The sequence below is a fragment of the Pantherophis guttatus genome, chromosome 2, assembly GCF_059756535.1.
Source record: "Pantherophis guttatus breed Tessera chromosome 2, ASM5975653v1, whole genome shotgun sequence".
Taxonomy (NCBI): domain Eukaryota; kingdom Metazoa; phylum Chordata; class Lepidosauria; order Squamata; family Colubridae; genus Pantherophis; species Pantherophis guttatus.
The window spans coordinates 198251976-198276451 of record NC_142064.1 but is presented as its reverse complement, the minus strand read 5'-3'; the positions used below and the strand labels follow the sequence as shown (position 1 = coordinate 198276451).

Below are 24476 nucleotides of genomic sequence, written 5' to 3'. Positions count from 1 at the left end.
TTTATACCCTTTTTAATTAGATAAGTTTATTAATCGAGTAAAATCTGAAACCAAGATACATGGTGTAGGAGGTTAGCACCCATCCCTTTCCTGGAAGAGTGAAATATTTTAGGAAATATGAAAAAGGCAGAATATTATATTTCCCTGGGTGAGAAATGGATAAGCATGTTTTGAAGCAGCTCCCATCTTCCTGCTCCCACCCTTTGTCAATGGGCCATTAAGGCCTGGGCCAGTCTATTCTACATAACAAAGATCTACCTCCTTTCAGGCAGAGCCATAGTAGGAATTGCCAAAGATCCAACAAAGATAGGATTAGTCCTCTACACAATAGCAGCAGAAACTCACCACATGTGACCTGGGAAGCACATGTGACCATCAGCCAGCAAGGCTAGCTAAGACCCCCATCCCCTGGGAGTCTGACAACCAATCAGGATACTCTTTCGGGGCCCCAAGAAATGCAGAGCCAGAGAGAGCATAAAAACCTGAGGATTTACTGTATCTGTCCCTTTTCTGTTCAGGAACTCAAGCCATGTGATCCTGTCCACCATTAAACCATCTTTCCAAGCAGTCTCCATGTTTCCAGGGTCTGTTTCCCCACTTGGAGCAGAACCCAGAAGGATGTTTCCTCCAACAATGGTCTAGCGTCCAAACCAATCTATAGTTCTCACCTTCATAGTTTATTTCTGTTAGAACTGAAATCACTGTCTCACTTTTATTGAATAATTTGGGCATTTCTCTTCCCCAATGCTTTTAAAGCTCTTGAGTTTTAAAGTTGGAGACTTTTTTTTAAAGTTAAAGATTGGAGTTGACCTCCCAGTCATCCTTACTCCTGCCCAACTTTAGAAGTGAGTGAATCTGTGCTCTTCCCACTGTTGACACAGAGGAACAAATAAAAAGTAAGAAATCCTGGAATATTTATTTAAAAATTAGTCTCATCTCTATTCAATTGAAAAAATAAATTGCTGGCACATCCCCTTTCCACAATCCACATTTTCAACATGCTTTGTGCCCTCTTGTGAGGTCACTTGGAAAAACAGTCTGAGCACATGTAATAGAGTGCAGCTGTCCAGCTACCCAGTTCCTTCTTTGTTAATGATCCTGATGAGACAGGAAAGTCTCAGTTTTGCCACCAAATGCCTTTTCCAGTGGTAAATTGAAATGAGAGGGGAGCGGGGAGGCAATATATTCCAAGCAAAATGCTTGACTTTCAGGCTACAGGAGCAGGAATTCATTGTAAGGGCATTTCCTTGCTGCCACTCCTTTTACTCCACTAAAATAATCTGAAAGTTCCTCTTCCCTTCCCCTCTTCACATAAAAGAGAAAACAACAAGACAAAAACAAGTAGCATTGCATGCATGTTGAATCATTCACTGCTGAAAAGAAAAGGACAAGCTTGAACTTTTGTTCATTTTATCCTTACTAATGTTCCCCTGAAGGTCTTCTTGTGGCAACAATAGCTGTCAATCAATTATGCAAAATCCCTGAAGACTTTTATCGGGATTTGTATTTTATTTTAATTTTTCCTTTTGGGTTATGCTACAGCAGAACTAGAAATAAATCTGCTCCAAATCTCACAGAGGTCTGGAGTTGTTTTGATACAGGGTATTGCGTTGCATTGTGTTGTGTTGCGTTGCGTTGCGTTGCATTGCATTGCGTGGTATGATATGGTATGGTATGGTATGGTATGGTATGGTATTGTAACTTACTGCCAATCTCATTATCAGGCAACCCTGGGCAGCTTACAATGTCATAAATAGCAGTATAAAACAATTAGAATGTTAAAGTAAAAGCATTAAAAAAAGAAAAATGAAAAGAAGAAAATAGTAAAAATTTATTTTTTGTTTTTTTCTAAAAAAACATTTAATAAAAATTAATTTAAAAAATTATTTTAAAAAAGTAAAAGCATTAAAATTAACAAGAAAGAGGATAAAAAGGACCAATACATAAACGGAGCGGACATGGGATCTTCTCCTAATCTACTAGCCATCTCCAGAGGGGGACACTCACCAATTGGTAGAGCCAGGTTTTCAGAAAGGCAAGGGGGTGGGGATCAGGGGTGGGTTCTAAATTTTTTTACTACCGGTTCTGTCGGCGTGGTTTATTTTGTGGGTGTGGCTTGATGGTCATGTGACAATTCTTTAGGATTTAGCAGAGGTACTGCTAAAAGCAGGCTTTTAACTGCTTGCAGAGCTGTACCGGTCTACCCATTTATTTTTGCAGGCACCGGTCTACCCATTTATTTTTGCAGGCACCGGTCTACCCATTTATTTTTGCAGGCACCGGTCTAATCATTTGTTTTCTTTTAACACTGATCAGCTGTAGAGCGGCCCTTTGAAGCCCCGCGGCAAGAGTTTAAACAGTTTTTTTCCCCTCTAGCCAATCAGCTGGGATTCAGGAGGCAGCAATAGATTGAGGGTGGAGCCAAATAAAAGGTAAGAATAATGCAGGGGGGGTGGGGGTGGGCAGAACCGGTTCGGTGACATAATATCGTCACCGCTACCGGCTTGGCGGAACCGGCAGAACTGGGAGGAACCCACCACTGGTAGGGATGGTCTCATCTTGGAGGGAGAGTAAGACATTGCAAATTGTGGGGGCCACTGCCGAAAAGGTTCTTCTCCTGGACCCTCCAGCCATAATTCCTTGGCTGGTGTGACCCACATCATTATTTATTTATTTTATTTTATCAAATTTATATGCCGCCCTTCTCCTGTAGGACTCGGGGCAGCTCACAGAATAAAAACAACATAACAATAAAATAATGCTAAAACAAGCCAGTTTAAAATCCCCAGACAATTAAAACATCGCGGCAGATCATTCCCTTCCTACCGGAGTGAGTGGGGCAGACCAAACCCATTGGGATGAGATGGTTCCTCAGATGGACCCATGCCATAAAGAGCTTTAGAGATTTTAACCAACACCTATGTAAAAAGTATAGCAATGCTTTCTAGAAAGCAATAGGTAACTACTGCTTGTTTTCTCTTCCAATTTATAGCAGTTTGATTGTTTAGGCTTGTTTGCATCCCTCTGATATCAGATATAATATCCATTCCATTCTTTCTATTTACGAAACAAACCAATCCCAGTCTCTTGCATAATGAATTTTTGGTTAAGTCACCATTTCACTAGCCATTTATGGAACTGTTTGCTCTGTTTACTCAAAGAAAGAGTGAGTGTGAAATGTTCCTGTTTTCTCTTTCTCTCTGATTCTTCCAACTTTCTCCGACAACGAAGGGTGAAAATATTCATTTGCCTGCGCAAGCGCTAACAAAAATATCCCATCTCATTTAGCGATGTGGTTGCCATATATAACAAAGAAGACAGTTTGTGGGGTTGACCTATGCTGCTATGACTCCATCCAAACAATGGGAAACATGTTTACTTATTTCATACTGATATTAATTAAGAAAGACATTCATATAACCATAAGCCAAAAGACAAAACTCCATGCCTGACTGCAACAGTTTATTAGAAGCAGAGACTAACAAGTCAAATGAAGAAATGGAGCAGCAGAACTAGCTGGTGTTTGCTGGTGTTTTCCACACGGGTTGAGTATGAATATTAGGAACTGAAGCTCAATATATCTGAAGGCCATCACTCAAGGAAGGCCAACTCAGTCCAGAAAAGCAATCCTCATCTGAAAATTCAGAATGCCTTTTTTGAAATGTTGTATACTCAAATATTTTAAAATAGGTTCTGTGAAGTCAGTGGAGTAGTGGTACGATATGATATAACTGTGATGGCGAACCTATGGCACGTGTGCCACAGGTGGCACGTGGAGCCATATCTGTGGGCACGCATGCTGCTGCCCTAGCTCAGCTCCAGCACGCATTTCCCTCCCAGGAGTCTCCACCCAGCCCGTTTTGGATGCCGGGTAAGTACAGGGCTTGTGCAAAGGCTCTGGGAGGGTGTTTTCAACCTCCGGAGGGCATCCGGGAGGCCGGGCGAGGACATTTTTGCCCTTCCCAGGCTCCAAGAAAGTCTCTGGAGCCTGGGGAAGGCAAAAAACGGGCCTTCCAGGTGAACCACTAACCTTTTTGCCATCGCGTGCCAAAAGCGTGGGGAGTGGGGGGGGTTTGCGCATGCATGCGTGGGGTGGGGTGCGGGGGGGCATTGAATTATGGGTGTGGGCACACCCACGCATGACCCCCTTGCACTCCCCCTGCTTTTGGCATGCAACAGCAAAAAGGTTAGCCAGCACTGTGATATAAGGATTGGATTTTTTCATAGCAGGAGGAATGATGGCATTATTTGCCTTCTTGTAATGAAAAGTGAATGGGATGCTGCCTTAACTTTCAAATAAGGCAGCATAGAGACAACCAGGAAACAGACCCAAGGAGAGGCTGGATCTTTTTTTTTAATAGCATACCTATCTCAGAGTAGAAAATAAATACAGGTAATCCTCAACACAATTGAGCCCATAATTTCTGTTGTTAAGTGAGACATTTGTTAAGTGAGTTTTTGCCAAATTTTACGACTTTTCTTGCCACCATTGTCAGATGCATCACTGCAGTTGATCAGTTAGTATCAAGTGAATCTGCCTTCCCCAAGATCGCAAAAGGGGATCACGTGACCTCAGAACACTGCAACCGTCATAAATATGAGTCAGTTGCCAAGCATCCGAATTTTGATCCGATGATCATGGTGATGCTGCAAAGATCGTAACTATGAAAAATGGTCATCCGTCACATTTTTTCAGTGCCGTTGCAACTTTGAACGTCACTAAATGAACTGTTGTAAGTCGAGGATTGCCTGTAATAGCTCACTTAATAGTACATCTTTGTAAGATGGCTTGCACTTTTAGTTTAATTTTTCATAGCTCAATGAACTTAACATATTGAACTTCTGCAGACGAAAGTACTGTAGTTCAATGGAATTTAAGACTGAGTCTCCTTTGAATTTGACTTGATTCAACACACTTAGGAGGTTTGTAATTTCCTTGGCACTTATGAGCTGTCATTGTCATTTTGTGGATCCCCGCCCCAAATTCCAAGTCTTAACCAAGAACTCCAATGTTCTCCATCAAATTACTGGCTGGTCTGAATTTGCCTAGCATTTTGAGATCAGCCAGAGATGGCTAAGTGACTGTGTGTATCTATTTATTCCTATGTAAGTATACAGTATTCGTTGTTGGGATACCATGGGTTTTTCCCACAAAGTTGCTTCATTGAATATAAATAAAGTTAAATGTTAAAAAGTTAATGAAAGTGTTTAACCATTGCTGGGAATGCTCAAACTTTTAAAAAAGGCCATTTCTTCTGATTGGTTAGTTTCCTGCAGGATGTCCTATTCTTTTCATGGAATCATATTGGTGTTTGCATATTCTCTGTGTTTCCCTGGGGTAAAAGTTTACAGAAAGCAGTACTGGCAATATATATATAAACACACTGAATTGGTTGTTTAGGTATTGTGTTCAAGGGTGATTTGCTATTTTCAGACTTACATGGAATTGTAATGTTTTTCAAACAATTCATTGCTAGGTAGACTATGTTTCTCTGCATTTTTTACTTTTGCAATTCAGAAGATGAATTTTTGCATGGACAAAGTGGCGCCACGAAACATGTTTTGGCAGATGTGTCAACTGGTCAAGAACAAAGTCAGATACAATTCTATTCATGTTCTAGGTTTAGTTTAGGGATAACTGACTAAGTCAATATCAAAGCTGATACAAAAATTAGGGATCATATCATTATTTGTCATAGGCATACAGAAAAACTTGCACTGGCTAATCCTATTTTTTCTAAATGATTGAACTTCTAATTTTTACAGATATTTATCTAACTTTATTACTTTAACTGCATTTTTGCTGGGAACTGAACAAGCTACATGCTCGGTGTCTGAGAATTACCTACAGACCAGAGGTGGGTTTCATCAGGTTCTGACCAGTTCTGGAGAACCGGTAGTGGAAATTTTGAGTAGTTCGGAGAACTGGTAGTAAACATTCTGACTGCCCCCCGCTATCTATTCTCTGCCTCCCAAGTTCCAGCTGATTGGGAGGAAATGGGGATTTTGCAGTAACTTTCCCCTGGATTGGGGATGGAATGGAGATTTTACAGTATCCTTCCCCTGCCAGCCCACCAAGCCATGCCATGCCCACCAAGCCACACCCACAAAACCGGTAGTAAAATTTTTTGAAACCCACCACTGCTACAGATAAACAACCAATAATAAAGGAGTAGTTATGTATGCTATAGACTTTTTTTGCATTAGTATAGGGATAGTATAGGCTGTCCCCCACCCACAATCTCTATGTAATCCAGAGGAAATGGTGTTAAAATATTGGATGAATTTTAATCTAATTCTCTGATTTTCCATAAAATCGGTCTTTTTCATTCCTTTTCTTAAAGATGGTCACCAGATCTTGAGGCCATTTTTGCATTAAGATTCATTATATATAGCATTTAATATGTTCCATAAAGCATTTCAAACTGTACTTGAAACAAATTTTGTCTCAGCAAATAAAATATTTCAAATGCCTTTGAGCAAAAAAAATAAAATAAAAAGCAAAACATAATGAAAATGTGGTTCCTGTAAAAAAAAAAAAAAAAATTCCTCCTAAAAATGTTTTTTTTTAAAAAAGAAATCTATTCTGGTTTGGCCTTAATCCGATTAAGGCAATTTATTACTAAATACACAAGGACACACTTTGTTTTAGATGTTCTTCAGGGATGAAGAACATCAAAACAGTTTGTGCACTCCTCAGAGACACTAGCAGTTCTTCTCACAGTGGTATGCCTGCAGAGAAAAGACAAATCTAATTCTGGAGGAGAAATTGAACAGGTTTGGGTATAAAACTATTTGGGCCAAAGCATATTATTTTTTTGAGTATTGTATTTCATTTTCTGCAATTGTCTCCTTGATCCCTTCTGCTCCTTCCTGATTAAAACCAGTCATTATGCAACAGTTTTTATCCTAATCGAGTCTCTTATTAATTCCTTGGAGAAAAAAAATGTTTCCTCATAATTAAGGCTAATATGAGACCAAGCATATCACATAATCTTAATTGGATTTATCCTTAGAGTACTTCCTAATGATAACTTTAGAGACTCCAACAGCCCTTGACTTTTTCATAAAAATGTAGAGTTCGTGATTTAACTGATAATATATCTGAGTTGTGAACCAGGACGTTCCATCTTCAAATCTCTCCATAGTTATACAATTTTGGCAACATGTGTACTAAGATTGGAATAATGCAGGAAGATTTGCATGATCACATATGCACTGTGGCTGTTTTGAGTGTACAAACATTGTCAATTGCTTAGAGTTCCAGAGGATTTAGCTGTATACAAGTTGAACAAACAAAAAAAAAAAAAAACCCACTGAGTTTTAGATCCCTCTTAGTTTGAGTTTAATTATATAGAAAAGATGGCCCAATGTCTGTCAAATGGATATGTTTTGGTCATTCACCTTTACTATTTATCTTACTATTGTACTTTGTGCTCTTTTTCCAGATGGCACCCGGGATTGTTTATAGTTAGTTCAATGACAGTTTAATTATTTGAATTTTGATTCTAAAGGATAGCTGTTAGGGAGAAGTGGAGAGGATATGAATATAAATTCTTGTGTGGTTGTAAAGAAATGTAGAATTAACTTTGGAAACAGAGAAGGATTCAGTGAGTCATTAGAGGAAGACTTGCAGAAAAGATTACACTGTCCTGAAAGAAACTCAAACTTGTGGTTTTGAAAACAAAACAAGGTTTGTTTTTACTGTAAGATGGAATCCGCAGAAGCTTAGTAAAGTCTGTAAGATTTGGTTATTATCTTACTAAAATAAAGGGCATCGTTGTCTAAAGGAAAGAGGAAAAAGGAAATGGAAGAGCAGCTAAGAACAGATGTGTTGCAATGGCATTGATGGTGGAGGTATGAAGAGAGAAAGTGAGATAATGGGGAAGCTGAAAGGTCACAGGTAGTCCTCGATTTACAACAGTTCATTTAGTGACCATTCAAAGTTACAATAGCACTGAAAAAAGCGATTTATGATCGTTTTTCACACTTAGAACTGTTGTAGTATCCCCACGGCCACATGATCAAGATTCAGACGCTTGGAGACTGGTTCATATTTATATCAGTTACAGTGTTCCAGGGTCACGTGATCCCCTTTTGTGACCTTGTGATAAACAAAGTCAATGGTGAAGACTGCTTCACTTAACAACCATGTTACTAATTTAATAACTGCAGCGATTCACTTAACAGCTGTGGCAACAAGTTGTTAAGTGATGCCAAAATTCAAATGACTTACTTAGCAACAGAAATTGTGGTTGTAAGTCAGTATTTGGGGGATGACAGCTCTGGTCCTCACTGCTGAGTTATGTTTGCTCATAAGCCACTGGAGAAAGAGATGTACCTGCTGGTGGCCAAAGATCTGAACAACTTAATTGTGACTGCTGGGGATCATGAAGAAATGGGTGGCAGCTACCATTGTCATCCCAGAACAGAAGTGGCCAAAATAGAGACAAAGATGAATGAAAACGTGTGGAATGAACCATGGCAACATATGTGTGTTGAGAAAAGTTGGTGTGGCTAAGATCAAATGTACTACAAGATATGAGGCATCTTGTTTTGATCGTGTCTCTTGTTTTGAGCATGAGACTGATTTTGAGGCAGTTTCTCTTTCCTTTTTTTTTTTAATAAAAAAAATCCTACAGTCAAAACCTAAATTCAATGATGATTTACAGCATGGCAAACCTAAATAAATGGAAAACACAGTTTCTAACAATATCAGAGATGCGGCTGTTCTGTTCCTGTAGTAATTTCAATATCCTTTATTGTTTATTGTAATTGTTTCATGAAGCTTATCAATTAAATATTTACCACCCTCAAACATTACCACTAAGAGTCTTGTGAGAGGAAAAGGAAGAAGCTGGTAAAACAGAGAACACAGAAATCTTCTCAAATGGATTTGTATTTCCTACTTTACAGTACCTTATTTTCAATTACTCTGTGGGAATGGATGTTTTCTTGATTTTTCATTTATTGTATTGTTTATTGTATGTTCATTTACAGTTAAATGCCCTTCAATCCCTGACATGCTTCAGTGGCTCTTCTTATAATCCTGACCCTAACTGATGCCTCTCTGCTTCTCTTCCTTTAAATTCACAAAATGTACAGTCCTTCAAAATCACCAAGATTAGCTTTAAGCCATCTTGGGTTTATGAGAAGAAAGAAAAGAGAGAAAGGAAAAGAGATACTTGGTTGACTGAGTTGAATGTCTAATTCCTTAGCTTCAGAGAGTGTTAATATAAGGCAACTGGCAGTTGGAACAGAGTTCTTTTCAGGTGGGGAGTGGAAGTAGAATGTCTAACTCCTTTTATATAAAAAGATAAGAAAAGTCCATTCCTCCATTTTGAGAGTAAGCCAGTTGTGCATGCAATACAGCTAAGATAGTTTTTGCATTAAATGCGCATTTAATTCCTCTGAATATACCTCATACCTAGATTTCACTATGCAGGAAACAGAATGTAGTAAATAAAACATCTTCTATCTCTTTCTAGGTTAAAGGCTGACTCATCTCACTATTGAGGCCTCCATCCATTTCCTCAGCTCATACCACATATAACCCCTAGACTATGTGAGAAAATGCTGCAAATTGAGCCTAAGACAGCATTGTGGCACAAACCAGCCATGGAATCAAAACCTCATCCAGTACAAAACAAACATGATCTCAGAGTTCCAAAGTCTTGTCTCAAATATCAGGTTTTGTAATTTCTGTAATTCTAGCCGCCGTCTAATATTGTTGTATGCTTGTTTCTTTATTTCTAAATAAACCTAAACTCTTGTACCCCCACAAGATTCTAATCTCAAGTGTCCATCAATTACTGGTATATATTTATATTTATATATATATATTTCCTGCTTCCAGGGCAATTGGTCATAATCATATAATGTATAATAGGGAACAACACAAGTTTGCATTATGGATTTAGTTTCCTTTGAGAGTTTTGAAGCTTGACAAAACAGATAAGGGAGGTCTAGAATGATATGAAGTTACACAATAAAATACAACACTACTGTAAGATTCTTCAAGGCCAAACAGGAAGAAGGAAACTAATATTCAAACATCAACATTCAGAGACAGGCACCAATAACAGTTTATTACACAGCATTGTACAATACTGAAATTTAATATAGCAATTTTCTCATGATATGTTGACTGGAAATGAATTCCGTGTCAGTTGATATGTATATGAGTATAGATTGTGTCATTTATTAAACACTGCAGTATTTTTTACCTACCAAAACATTTCCTTTAAGGCATGTACCAAAATCCCTGCTAAATGTTTATGTTCTCTGTAGATCTGAGAGTTCTAATAACCTCTGTGGATGAGAGGCTACCAGCTCTACTGTATAAGGGAACGGAAAACAAGCGTGACTTGAATGTGCTCATTCCTGACACTATTAACTATGGGAGAAAGACAAAGGACATTATATTGCCTGATCCTTGAAAATGCAAATTATTCTATCAGCCAGGTAAATGAAATGTGTAGATCGGCTGTCCTCAAGAAATCTGAATGATTTTGTTCCAACCATTTGAAGGAAGCTAGTGTAGTACTTCTAAGAAGCCAATTACTAAAAAGAGAATGTATTTTTAAAAGGTTTGATGACCGGAATCAATCCCCTAAAATAATAATAATAACAAAAACCCTCCATCATAATACTACTTGTATAGCACAATAACTATAAAATATTTTTTGAGATAGACCTTCCTATCACGAAATCTAGTTTCACAAATGAAAAGTTTTTTTAATTTTATTTTCTCATGGCCACATTTTACACCAATCCCTGACAGTAAAATATTTTTTCTAGACATATAGCCTCTCCTTTCTCTTTCTCAATATTATGTTCATTCAATTTCTTTAAAATACTCTCATTATGAATGTACTGTTCAACTGCAGTAGATACCAAAGATGATTTCCACCAGTCACTTATCTGGTGACTTCTCATTTCTTCCTTTTAATCCTCTTTAACCGTTGCTGCTTGAAACAGAGGGGAATGGGAGAAAGGTGGACCACAAATATATCAGGCAAGACTTCTAGCTCTCCATCTCATCTGATTTGTTGTGGAATGAAGATTGTCTGGATCAGATAAAGTAAATTGCTTATTCAAAGCAACCACTATTTAAATTTTTACTAAAGGTGTCCTCTTCAGCACTGTGATTCTGCCACCTTGTTCCCTTGGAATAGTTTGCTCAGTAAACATGAAAACAGGCTCGTTTTGAATGAAGTACACACACCAGAAATCAAAACTGGAAGGATCTGGAATTCTGTAGCAGTTTAGCTCATTCTACAAGTGGGGATAAAGTCCAGGATGTAATGTTCTGTGGACATAAGCCAAATAGATAACCAGGCACTCAGAAGATACTTTTTGTGAGCTGTAGCATTCTTATCACATGCTGACAGCAGATGTGTTGCTACCATATCTTTGCTGACAATTTACCAATGCCTGCTCAGGGCTCAACCTAATCTTGAAAACTGCCAGATAATCCGGCTGCTTTTCCTATTGCGTTTAGCCTGTGTTCCTCAAAAGCAGAGTCCAAACAGCGACAAGGAGGCCGATCTCACTCGGCACCATTATGATGCATAGGGTGTGTCCAAACCCTATAAATAATCACCGTGGTTGCTGGGCACAATACTAGTAAAGTCATGATGACAATGGTACCCAGGATGATTAAGACAATGGCCCAAATGTCCAGAATGTGCTTCGGAAGGGCAAGTTGGGTAGATTCCATGCTCTCCGAGTTACCCATCATCTTCCTGAGTTCTTCCCTAAGGCAAGAAAAAGGGAAGAAAAATTATCAACTAAACAACAACAACAACAAAACAAAACAAAGCAAAAACAAGTTAGGGTTAGTATGGTCCTCCAGAGATTGCTGAGTTGCAACATCCAGCAATCCTCACCATTGACCATGATGGTTCAGTTAATTCATGGAAAGTTCAAATAAGCATATATTTATTTATTTAGCAATAGCAATAGCACTTAGACTTATATACCACATCACAGTGCTTTATAGCGATTTACAGAGTTAGCATATTGCCCCCAATAATCTGGGTCCTCATTTTACTGACCTCGGAAAGATGGAAGGTTTGAGTTGGTGAGATTCAAACTACTGAACTGCTGCAGTTGGCAGTCAGTGGAATTAGTCTGCAATACTGCATTTTAACCACTGCGCCACCATTGCTCTTATAATGTAAATTTATATATCAGACTTCTTAACTGCCCATCTCCATCATTGAATCTTTTCTTTCCTCTACAGCAGGTACAGCCATACTGGGGCTTCTTTTAAGGCAGAGTAGAACATTTTTCAGAAATCTTACATACATTTTCATCTCTATTTATATATTCATACAGTATAAGTGTTTATAGAATTAAATCATTATAAGTAAAAATATCCAGTTTGTACCAGCGAAGTTGTATGAGCCTAATGGAATAGATCACTTTGAAGATAGATACCCACCCTTATACCATATGGAATTTGATGTAATTTGCTATTTGACTTTCTAAAACATTTTTGTAAACCAGATGTCCTCGATACGATGCTCTCCAAAAATGTTGGAATTCAAATTCCAGAATTTGGCCAGTATATTTGTTTGTTCATACCGTTTGGAGATACAGTATTCAAGTCCAATATATCCAGAAGTCAGAAGATGAGCCTACGTAAATATTAGAAGCTATACACAAATCCATGATCATCATTATCTTTCTGAACTACCTAACAATGTTGTGTTCCTTGTATGGGGGATGGGATGCACATATGCTAAATAAACAAAGAAATCCATTTGTGCATTGTAAGATAAAACAGATGCTTTCATATCAGAATGTCCATGTTTTTCTCTTTTTAAGGAGGCTTGATTTGTTGGATGCTATCCAATTTGCTGGATAGCATCAGGCAAACTGAATGTGTAGAGGGATAGGATATATGACAGAATGACAGAAAGCAGCTTTTAAAGTTGGGTTGCTGTTTATATTCTTATTTTTTCTTCTTCCATTCAATTACGTCCAATTCTCAGAGACTGCCCAGACAAATCCAAGCAGTTGTCTTGGCAAAGTTTTTCAGAAGTGTTTGCCACTGCTTCAGGGGTGGGTTCTAAATTATTTTACTACCGGTTCTGTGGGCGTGGCTTATTTTTTGGGCATGGCTTGGGGGGGGGTAATGTGACTGGATGGGCATGGCCAACTTTTTTTAAAAAAAACTTTTAAAAGCATTTTTTCTACAACCTTAAGAGGTTGCAGAGAAAAATGCTTTTAGAAGCCTCTGACGAACAGGCAACTCATTTGGGATCGCCAGAGGCTTTTAAAGGCATTCTTTTTCCTACAACCTCTTCAGCCGAAGAGGTTGCAGAGAAAAATGCTTTCAGAAGCTTCTGATGATCCCAGCTGTGCTGCACGATCATCAGAGGCTTTTTTTTACTTTTAAAAACATTTTTTTCGGCCGAAGAGGTTGTAGGAAAAATGCTTTTAAAAGTAAAAAAAAAAAAAAGCCTCTGATGAGGTGGGCAGAGTAAGCGAGCGGCGACCGGGCCGGGGACCGGTTCGGGGGCGTGGCTAGCCAATGTTATTACCGGTTCTCCGATCTACTACAAATTTTTACTACCAGTTCTTGCGAACCGGTGCGAACGGGAGCAACCCACCACTGCACTGCTTCCTTCTTAGGGCTGAGACAAAGTGACTGGTCCAAGGTCACCCGGTTGTCTTTGTTCCTTAGACAAGCCTAGAATCCATGGTCCCCTGATTTCTAGTGAGATGCCTTAATCGGGGTCTCTACTCTATATACTAGACAACTACAAAATATTCTTTTCAACAGGAGAATCTTTGGGGGAGTGGAAAACCATGTACTCTGATACTCTTCAATAAATTATGTCGTAAAAGTATTTGCTGTATGTAATTATTATTTTAATTAACCTTTGGTTTTATAATCTGATGGGAAGGAACATTGCCCTTTCAGTCCACACATTGCTTTGTAACTAAGCAGTGGAGAGACAGCTGTTTTAACAAGAAAGCCTTCAGGAAAGACTTAACAGGGTTGTTGTTTCGGGGGGAAAATAGGAGAAAATAGTAATATTATGCAGGTTGACTGTTTTGAGTTGTTTATAAAAATAATAAAGGCTGGATAAAAATAAATTAAAAAAATAAATTTAAAGAACATATAAAAAGTGGAAATAGATAACTACCTACCCATTCTTGCATAGTTTCTCTTCTAATTGTTTTTGCAAACCAAGGAATGTTTAAAAATACATTCACAAAAATACATATACATCTTTCTTTGCATCATTTTTTTTTTTTTGCTTGTGAGAGGGATATTTTTAGCCATGACCCATTGAAACAAAAGTCAATGCAGCTATTAGTCGATTTGAAAGGATGACAAGTGAATACTGATTGGCTGGTAACTTCCTGTGCTCATCGGTGCTACAAAGGGCAAACTTGTGATCAGGAGTTTTATGTGACTCCTTGACTCAGAAACATAGAGCCATGACTATGTCCACATCATCTCAATATTTGAATACATCTGCAAATTTTGTCTTAAAGAGAGGCACAGAAATGGTGGCCATCTTGAAAAGATCCATGAATAAGATGCATTTCAGAACATTTGATCATTATCTTATCAAGAGCACAAACAATACTAGCCCTTCCTACTATCAGTCACTCTACAGAAAATTGTCTTTGATGCTCTAGATTTGTAAACTGTGACACTACTCCTAGCTAGATGCAATAGTATGTGAGAATCACCTTGAGGGACAAGAAGAAGAGACCCTGCCTAGGAAACAATCAGACAAGAGAGGAGGGAGTCCCTGGGCCTTCATATTCAGAGGATGAAATTTAGGAAGGAAATCTCTCCTACCCATGGATCAAACAGTTGAAAGTGGTGGAGAGAGATTTGTATCTTCAGATTTGCAAGATTCTGTTAATGTAGCTTTACAATAAAGTAGAATTAGCTCATTTAGTCATGCTTCCTGGAAGGATTGACACTAAATCAGGGTGACGTATCTTTGTAATAGTTGGTTTATCTGTGTAAGGCCAGACCCTACATTCTGAACAGCAAACAAATACACAAACCCTTTAATTGATATACATGTAATTTTCTTGTCAACAATATAGAAATTTGTTTTCTTCAATTTCCCAGATAATCTACAATTGTAGCCTTTCTAAGTCTTGATACTGTTATTTATTTATTTAGGATCAGCCGGTGTTGGACAGAATAGATGCACTCCAGTTTCCCTCAATAAAATATTGCTATCTTGAAGGGCGAAGGAAGCTGCCCCTGCCTCTGAAGCAGCATGGGATTCCAGAAAGCCAGAAAAGCCAGCTTTGTTCCCAGGGCTGGGGTTAACTGTTTTGGGGAGACCCCACTGTGTTTTTTGGTTCTGGGATTTTTAAAAACCGTTTTAAATGTATATTTGGATTTTGTAAGTCACCCAGAATCCAATGGAATGGGCTGCCATAACAATGTTTGGCTCGGAATGGGGCAGTTTGCCACAGCCAACCTGTTGTGGCCAACTTGCTGCGGGACTATTTAATAATTCAATTTAACTATTTAAAATAAATAAAACAATATTTTAATTTTTGTCATTCACATTTCATTCTGTCTGTCCTTTTGCATCCTTTCCTTAATGACTGTGTTCCAGCATTTCTTCGATATTAGCGTAACAGTGAGCTATCCCACGGTGAATTGGTTGCAGCAAGTTGACCATGGTGAATTGTCACAGACCCATGTAACTTGTGTTTTTATTTAGTTCAGCATTGCATACCAACCAGGGGCGGGTTTCAAAACCCATCGCTACTGGTTTCCTTGTGGGCACTCGCACGCTCCATTTCTACACATGCGCAGAAGCGTCTGGGTGGGTGGGCGGAGCCTCCCACCGCCACCACTACCGGTTCGCCCAATCCAGGGTGAAGCGGTAGCAACCCACCACTGATACCAACCATAAGTATTCCTGCTGCTTTAACTGCAACTTCTCACCGTTAAAATTTTTCTTTAAAGTCTTTCTCTGTACGAAAATTAGCAGGGGTTGATATGAATTTTCAACTAATAGAAAGAATATTTTTATTACGTGAACTTCATTATTTAAAGATATTGCAGATGAAAGCAGTTTTAAAATGTAAGGTGAAACTAAATCCATATACAGGAAATGTAAGCACTGAATTAAATAAATGTCATTTCTGGAAAATTATGTAAACAGTATAGGCATATATGTTTATTCAAAGTAAATCCTTTTGATTTCAATGAACTTTATTCTTATGCAGGGACTGCAATTTTCAAACATGCATGGACTGCAATATAAACATCTATTTATTCACTGTCCAGGTTTTTTTAATGGTTTATTGTATTTTTATATACTCCCATCTTTAAAACATATTTCTTCTTCAAATTAATTTACTTCAGATTAATTAAATGAGGCAACTGAGCTTTTAATATGCTTAACACAATATTTTACCCCCTCCAACTCACAACTCATCTAAAACTGAATTCTGCAGTGTCCTCATCACATAGCCCTTGTCTCTTGATGGCTGAAAAAATGTCAAAAAAAGAGGGCATAGACATAAAAATTGATATCAGACTCTGTTTTATGGCTGTTTTGTATTTGCTTTAAAAAACACACTCCATATTTTAGCAAACATGTCTTAGGAAATAGCTTTCCCCAACCTATTCAATAAGTAATTGATTATTTAATACCATATATATATAGATAGATATATCTCCTGATTTAAACCCCAAACATTTCTGAGAGAGATCCCATTTTTTAAAAGCTGAGCTTAACATTTATTAAGTTGGTGAAAAAACATAGCAAGCAAATGTTAACAAGAACTTATGACTGTTTGGAAGGATAAGTTAGAAAGGCAGTTCATGAATAAAAATCTCTCTGGCTTCTATATGGGATGAGATTTGGGTTGAAACTTCACCAACCTATTTTTTGATCTCCTACTTATGGAGGATAAACTTTTCCTCTTAGCTGACTTATACTTTTGATGAAAAATTTTCTGGTACTGTTATGTTAAAGTTGAATTCCTTTTTCATAGAATATGAGGGAACACAAATAGAATAGGCTCAGTTTCCAGTGAAAAGCATTAGTGCTGCCATTACAGGGAACAACTTCTTGTCAAGCAAGACTTAGGTCTAAGTGATCTAATTTACTCAGCCATTATAATAATGACTTAACACTAGGCTCTGAATCCTGGACATTTTTTCCATGTCAGGAATAATTTATAAATGAACTAGTTTAATTCATACTGTAATCCTACACATATCTACTCATAATTATTACTCATTGCACAATAATATAGATATTACTTCTAGGATCCTAACCTTGGAAGTTTGTATCTTCACTGCACTGACGTCACAAATAAAACAACATGTGTTGGTTTATATGAGTGTAAGTGTCCTCTGCAAATTATGACACAAAAACGGTGACAGATGCATTGTGACACCACGATGCAAGCACCCTTGCTCTTCTTGCATTTACAACCTCCTTTTCAAGCAAAGATGTAAGTCACCTGATTTGTGTCGTGATGCACATTTTGTCAGTTGCCTCTCTATCCCCTGTGTCTTTAACAGGCACTTTTACTAACAAAAGTTTTTCTCTCTTTTTGAAACTTCTCTCCTTGCTTATGGTAATCCTGATTCATGTCAGGACCCTGCACATTTAGGCTGTAGAAAAGAAATACGCAATGGACAGCTGCATGCTACGTGATTAATAGTTAACATTTTGCTTTGCTTTGCACTGGAATCTTCTACCAATTCAAATGGATTTGGATCTGATTGGCCCATAAATCCAAAAAAAGGCATACAGTAAATAATTTTTGATTTGAGATGTAATTGGTTTAACAGATATGAAAGGAGACCTGGATACAAATTCCTTTAACCCCCTCCTCCCACTTTTTATCTCTAAACTGACTAAATTGACACCACTTTTGCAATTTTTCCTCCAGACTTTGCAGGAGCCTGTTGTGACTTTGACGTCAGAATGAGCAGGTTAAGCTGGAGTCGGGATAAAGATTTTCTTAAGTAATCAAGATCAAAGATAACATTGTTACATCAAAGTTTGTGTGGATTCAAAGGCCAGCTACACCCATCTTCATACCTCAAAGAGATGACTTTTTAAAACATAGGCATTTTGTAAGAAGCCTGCAAGCAAATCCCAAAATGAATAAACATCCTACTTTGATTTCTCATATTTAATAAGGAGCAGTTTTTTCACATCTCAAAAGTTTATTAATTGATCATGTTAAGAACCATCTACCCATTTGTTGTGATTTAACAAAGTCATTTTAACTATTTGGAATGTGCTGCTATTAGCATGTAAAGGCAGTTATGCTTAATCTGTTGCTCAGATTCATACTTTTTGCAGTCAACAGCCCACAGTGTTTTCTATAGATTTGTCAAAAGTTGCTTTGGAAATAAACTTATTTTGAATCCAAGTTTCTCTACAAAGTCCTTGCAGGTGAAACAAGAATATGGAAGCCTTGCTGTCCAATTTTTGTACATATGGGTATTTTTAGAGCACTTCTGTGACCGTTACTAGGATTTGAAAACGGGGTGCACATGTGCTGAGTTATAGTTATAAAATTACTCAGAACTGGGAAAGTGGGTAAGTTGATAGTAGCAACAGACAAGGAGTAATACTAAGTGGCAATTTATTTATTTAAGAAAATTTATATGACTGCCCAATTCACTCTCAGGACTCTGGGTGGCTTACAAAGATAAAAACCCAATATACAAACAATAAAAAGCAAATCCCACCCCCTGCCCTAACAATATCAATCAAATAAACCACACTCAAATAAGTGTCAAAGTAGGGACCAATCATATCTCTTCAGGGAATGATGTTCCACAGGTAGGGAGCCACATGGAGAAGGCCTTCTTCTTGGTCCCAATAGATATACCATATTTTTTGGACTATAAGACACACCAAGATTTCGAAGAAGTAAGCAAGAAAAAAAAGTTTTTCCCTCCCCAGCCCCCAGGAACATTCTGCTGGCCTCCCAAAGCCTCTGCGCGCATCGTTTATGTAAAAGACAGGTCCATTTTTCACAAAAACAGGATGTGCGGGGCGGGGCTTCGGGAGGCCAAAAATGGCTGTTTTTGGTGTATAAGACACACCAACATTTCCACCCTCTTTTAGGAGGGAAAAAGGTGTGTCTTATACTCCGAAAAATATGGTACCTCCTTAAGAGAGGGGAGCTATAGTATTCCCCGCCTCCCCATTCTGGTGGGCTGGGTAGATGTGACTGGGAAAAGATGGTCCTTCAAATAACCTGTTCTGAGGCCATGCAGGGCTTTAAAGGTGGCAATCAGCACTTTAACTGGACCTGGAAACAGCCAATTCAGCTCCTGCAGGAGAGATGACACATGTGCACATGTAGGCGCTTGCACAAAACCATACAAACTGCTGCATTCTGAACCAATTGAAGTTTCCAGGTACTTTGCAAAGGCAGCCTCATGTACAGTGGGTTGCAGTCATCAAGGTGGGAGGTGACTAGGGCGGGTATGGCTGTTAGCAGGGATTGTTCATCCAGGAAAGGGCATAACCCACAGTTGCACAAAGGCCCTCCTGGCCACAACTGGTCATGAATCCAGGAGAACCCTCAGAATATACATTGGATCTCTCTTGGATGGTGCCACCCATCCAAGACCAGAGATGGCAGTTGTTCATGGACCAAAGAACCCCAAACCCAGAGGCATTTGGCCTTGCCAGGGTTTCGTTTCAGTCTGTTGCTCCCCATCCAGCCTCCAAGCATTACGAGAGGGATGTCATGGCATCACTTAGCTCACCATGGGCCAAGACGTAGATGGATGTCATCAGCATATTGATGATATCTCAACCCTTGATGGCAGATGATATCACCCAATGTCTTCATGTAAATATTAAACAGAAGCAGAGAAAGTGCCAAGCCCTAAAGGACCCCACAAAGCAGAGGACAAAGGCTGGACTTCTCACCCACTGAGAGGGACCACAGAGGAAAAACGTGAAGTAGGGCACCACAGAACACCCTCCCCACTCCCAACCCCCAAAGCTGCTCTAAAGGATACCATGGTCAATGATATCGAAGGTCACTCAGAGGTCAAGTAGAGAGAGTATAGCATGGCAAGGATAGAGATCATCAAAAAGAGCAACCAATGCTCTTTCTGTCCCATATCCAGGCCTGAACCCTAACTAAAAAGGGTCCAGATAATCCATTTCATCCAGAAACCCCTGGAGCTACTGTGCAACTACTTTCTCAATAACCTTCTCCGGAAAGGTAAGACTGAAGATAAGATGAAATAGTTTAAAAAAAAAAAGTAAAATATTTAATTAATTTAGTATAGGCTTTCTCTATTTAATGACAACAAGTCATCAGAACCACAATTATATAGGAACAGGGCTCTCATATCAGAACTGCAAAAACCCAAACAATAAATTGACGACAGCAAACAGGAATGTCTACATTTCTTTGCTTCATCTAATGACTATTTAGAGTTCTTTAGCCCTTATATTGATAGACTAGAAGTAACTTCAAGATCATATTTAGGTCTATTCCTAATAGAGTCATAGTGATAGCACTGATCCTCAATAGTAATGTAAACCCATCTTTTGAAGTAGTAGAAATTCTACTATTGTAGCATTGTACTTTCCTTCAAAATCCTCTAACAAAGAAAAGTTCCCTTCCCCACAAGTGTAATGTTCTACTGTTAAGCAGCTGATGATTTTTGTTAAAGTTTCATCTGAGGACTTTTTCCCCACCCTTCATTTGTTGCCAAGAAGAGATCAGGTCTCTTATTTTCATTGTGACAGCCCTTTAAATGATTCAATATATTTAACATATCAGTTCAAGCTACAGAAGATCTTTAATCTGTCCTTGTGGGAACTGCCCCCTAAACTCTTTTTCACCCCATTCATGCCAGTTACTCAGATATTCTGATATGATATACACCCTCGAGGTCAAGATAAGGTTTGCAAAAGAAAAATAAAGCTTACGTATCCTGTGGTATGAGAAAATGTATTTTTATCTGCATCCCTTACTGATTCTAAAAACATCTGTGCTGCTTAACACGTTAAGCCATAACTTATGTCAGCACAGTTTCTCAAAGAAACTGAAATTGGCTAGGTTTTAAATTATGTTTTACAAACTACAATGGTTGTGATTTACCAGGGCTCAAGTAAGCTAACTAGTTTTAGGGCTCTTATAAATACCAAAGCCAATGCAAGGTGGGAACTCTGGCCCCTTGCCAGAGGTCTTCTTTATGGAGAGGCAAGCAAAAAGAAGCTAAGAATATTCAGTTGGAGAGAAAAAACTACCATCCTCCTGAGTTGCTGCTGCAATTTAGTGAGGGGTAAATAAATATAATCCAGTGCTAAATAATATTGAAACTGCAAAATTAAGAATTCAAGAAAAATAACCCATCAAATATATTTTGTTAATTGAACAGAAAAATGTGGGAGAGGATTGTAAAGATTATAGCTACAGATACATGGATTTAAATTCCCTGAATTCTTAGAAATGGCCTCGTTGGGTGGGGAATTCTGAGAGCTGATATCCAACATCTGGAGGACATCTGTTTGGCATACCTACAAATTAGAGAACAAATATAGATATGCATGCACATGTACATATACACACACGGCATTAAATATAAGATGCTTTTCTGTTCTAAAAAGATCTGCCTTCATGAGAAACATTTGTGGCATTGCTTATGAAAGTGCTGCTGGCCCATCCCTGCTGTTCTTTTGATTAAACTCTTTCTTCAGAGCTGACACAGGCAGCATGGTTGCCCAGTTCTGATATTGCCCAAAGTAGCTCACTCTATCTTAGAAAGAAGCAGCACAGAAGAAAGAGCAACAAACTCATATTGGAAACTTCCAGTAGGAAATTAGAATCAAATTGCTGCCAAGCATCCTAATAATGAAGCGATTAGAAACATATCTCTTTCTCTAGCAATTCTAGATGAAAAAAAAAATGTCAAAGCCAACGTGCCATTTAACAGGACCTAACTGCTATTTGTGCCTTAGTATGTCTTAAACTAATGGATAGGGACATATTCCCGACTTTCTCCAATCACAAGGACAACGTCTACACAAAGCTACCATAAAGGTCCAAGTGAGAAAGGACCTTAAGGGGCTTCTTCTCACTGATTACCAAAATTTTACAAAATAAATATTTTCTCCTTCTGCTTATCACCATAGCAATCCCTGGAAACTTATTCTCACTGTACAAATGAATAACTGAGACTGCAAAAGAATCCAAAGTGAGCTGTGAAAGCAAGTCAAAAGCCTAGATATCCTTCTGAATCTGAACCACAGAAAGAATCTTATAGCATGTTTTCTACAAATTTTAATTTGTCAAATCAATATATGTCCTCCAACAGCACCAACACAGGCCCAAGCATACACAAGATTAGAAGAGCCATTACATGTTCATCATTTTATGTGATACTTGTCATGTTCTTACAGCAATGCCCCTGACGTAAGACAAACTTTGACAAAAGAATAAATGGGCACAAGTTTGACATCAGGCTCAAAACAAGGACAAAGAAATTCCAGAGTGATTCAACCTCCCAGACCCCTCTACTGTGGATCTCAAAGTGACTATTTTGAAAAAAAGAGACTTTAACAGCATCACTGAAATGATTGATTGAGGTTTAAGGCTTTCTCAAAGGCCTAGTTGAACATAATGAGTTTTAACATATTAAAATAGATACTTATTACTACAACAAAAGTCATCTAAACTGATAAAGGTATTTGTAATTTGTCTCATGTGTTATCTGCATAATCAACCTGTCTCCCTCTGTCTTCTCCTTCCCCCCCACATCCTTCTAATCACTGCACGTATATAGGAAGTGAGGTGCAGCTCTCAAAAGCGTATGTCTTGAATAAAAATTTAATCAGAAAAATTGCGATTGGACAATTCCTGATTTATGCTAACAACAGCTTTCCTTCTACAATGCCTCCCGAAACACATTTTCAGTCATCCCACAGCTAAGTGCTATGAAGAGAAAAAAAAGCACAGAACTGGCAAGACATAACAAAAGGCATCTAAGCAAAAATAACTGGATATATTTGTAGCATGCACTAAGGGCTTTCAGGAAGAAGTCCCACTAAAAACGTTCTTTAGAAAGAGAAAACAAAGCAGCAGTAATCCAGCATTCAAAGACTGCATCAACATGTCATTTCACCTATATGCCTCAAGGCCTGTATGTCTCAAAGGCTCGCCTAGGAAAAAAAAAAAACCCTCCTGGAAATATAATAGCTTAGAAAGCTTTGTTTAAAGGGAGCCAAATGAAATTACTGACAACCCTATCTGGGAAAGTCTCAAACCAGAAAAGGGAACTTCTGAAAAGCGGACCAAATGGCAAAGATGGATTTATTTATTTATTTATTTTTACTACGTGGAGTTTCCCCTGGAACCGAAAAATAGAGAAATGAATCGAATGGAAGAGAAATGTCAATCGTGCAAGCGGGAAAGGAAGTGGCAAAGCTCTAAAAACAAGAAATCGGTGTGGCTTTTTTTTTTTTTTTTTGAAAGGATTCACCAAGCCGTCCAAAATTTACTGTAGTTCACCCTTAATGGCTAAGCACCACCATTCCGACACCAGTTCCTGCACAGCAATCCAAATCAAAGGGGGGAAGAAAAGCATTGCTACTTACTTACCCGAGTTAGTTGCCGGAGATAAGCCGCCCGTGGGCTGCATCCACTTTCCTGGGAGGAAAACCCACGGACTTCGAGGGTAATGTTCGCGCTGAGAACCGGCCTCTTCGCCCCCTCCTTCCCGCCCGCTCCCTAAAATCACCTGCCCGGCTCGGTGGATCAAAGGGTCAGGAAGCCCTTGGAGCGCTTCAGCGGGAAGGTCGTCTTGCATTCAGGCAGGAAGAGGCGAGTTTCCGGGCGTTGGAAACGTCTGCCGCCCGACGTGATGCTTCCCTTCTGAAGAAAGGAGTATAAGCGCCGCAGAATGATTTTCTCGTCCGGCGTAGAATAATTCTGTTTAGCTTGGTGGGCCGGCAGGCTAGCAAGCCCTGGAGCTCCCCTTCTTCTACTCTCAAGAGCGAGCAGAATGAATCCCAAGTCTTGAATTTGCTCTCCTCCGTCCGTCTCCGTTTGTCTCATTGCCCACCAGGCCACCTACTGGTGGATGAAGGCGTGAAGATGCCTCGACAGGCGCTTAGTGCCAAAGGGAGGGTAGGGGGGGGGGAGGCGGGTGATTGGTGATGTGTCATCAAATTGGTGTCGACTCCTAGATAGATGCTCTCTATAGCGATCTTTCCCTGATGTTTTTCAGGTCTCCCAAAAGTGCAGCCATGGCTTCTCATGTCTGTGGAGATTCCCAGTCCCAAAGGTGCTTTTTTTCAAGAGGCAGCTGGACTTTCTGGTTTTTCTTTGAAGACGTTTTGCTTCTCATTCAAGAAGCTTCTTCAGCGGAGCTGGAGAAAAGCACTTTTGGGACGCACATCCGCTTCTGTAAATAAAACCACCCACCTTGAGCTGGTCGTCCACTGTTTCCTTCTTTCCACCTT

At 38.9% G+C, this 24476-nt stretch overlaps 1 protein-coding gene and 1 long non-coding RNA gene across 2 annotated transcripts; one reads left to right on the top strand and one right to left on the bottom strand.

The window, feature by feature from the left end:
• Positions 1-8433: 8433 nt before the first annotated feature.
• Positions 8434-9782, top strand: LOC117655146 (uncharacterized). Its single transcript, XR_009621662.1, has 2 exons — positions 8434-8493; positions 9489-9782. It is a non-coding gene; the product is annotated as an uncharacterized LOC117655146 (long non-coding RNA).
• Positions 9783-10067: 285 nt separating this feature from the next.
• On the bottom strand, positions 10068-24091 carry SMIM3 (small integral membrane protein 3). Its single transcript, XM_034402270.3, has 2 exons — positions 23614-24091; positions 10068-11759 (listed from the first exon to the last, which is right to left on the bottom strand). Exon 2 carries the CDS (start codon positions 11741-11743, stop codon positions 11552-11554), a length of 192 nt encoding a protein of 63 aa, XP_034258161.1. The 5' UTR covers positions 11744-11759; positions 23614-24091; the 3' UTR covers positions 10068-11551.
• Positions 24092-24476: the final 385 nt, after the last annotated feature.

Bases quoted from the DNA above. Each gene is read 5' to 3' on its own strand.
- SMIM3 (XM_034402270.3), bottom strand. From the start codon at position 11,743: ATGATGGGTAACTCGGAGAGCATGGAATCTACCCAACTTGCCCTTCCG.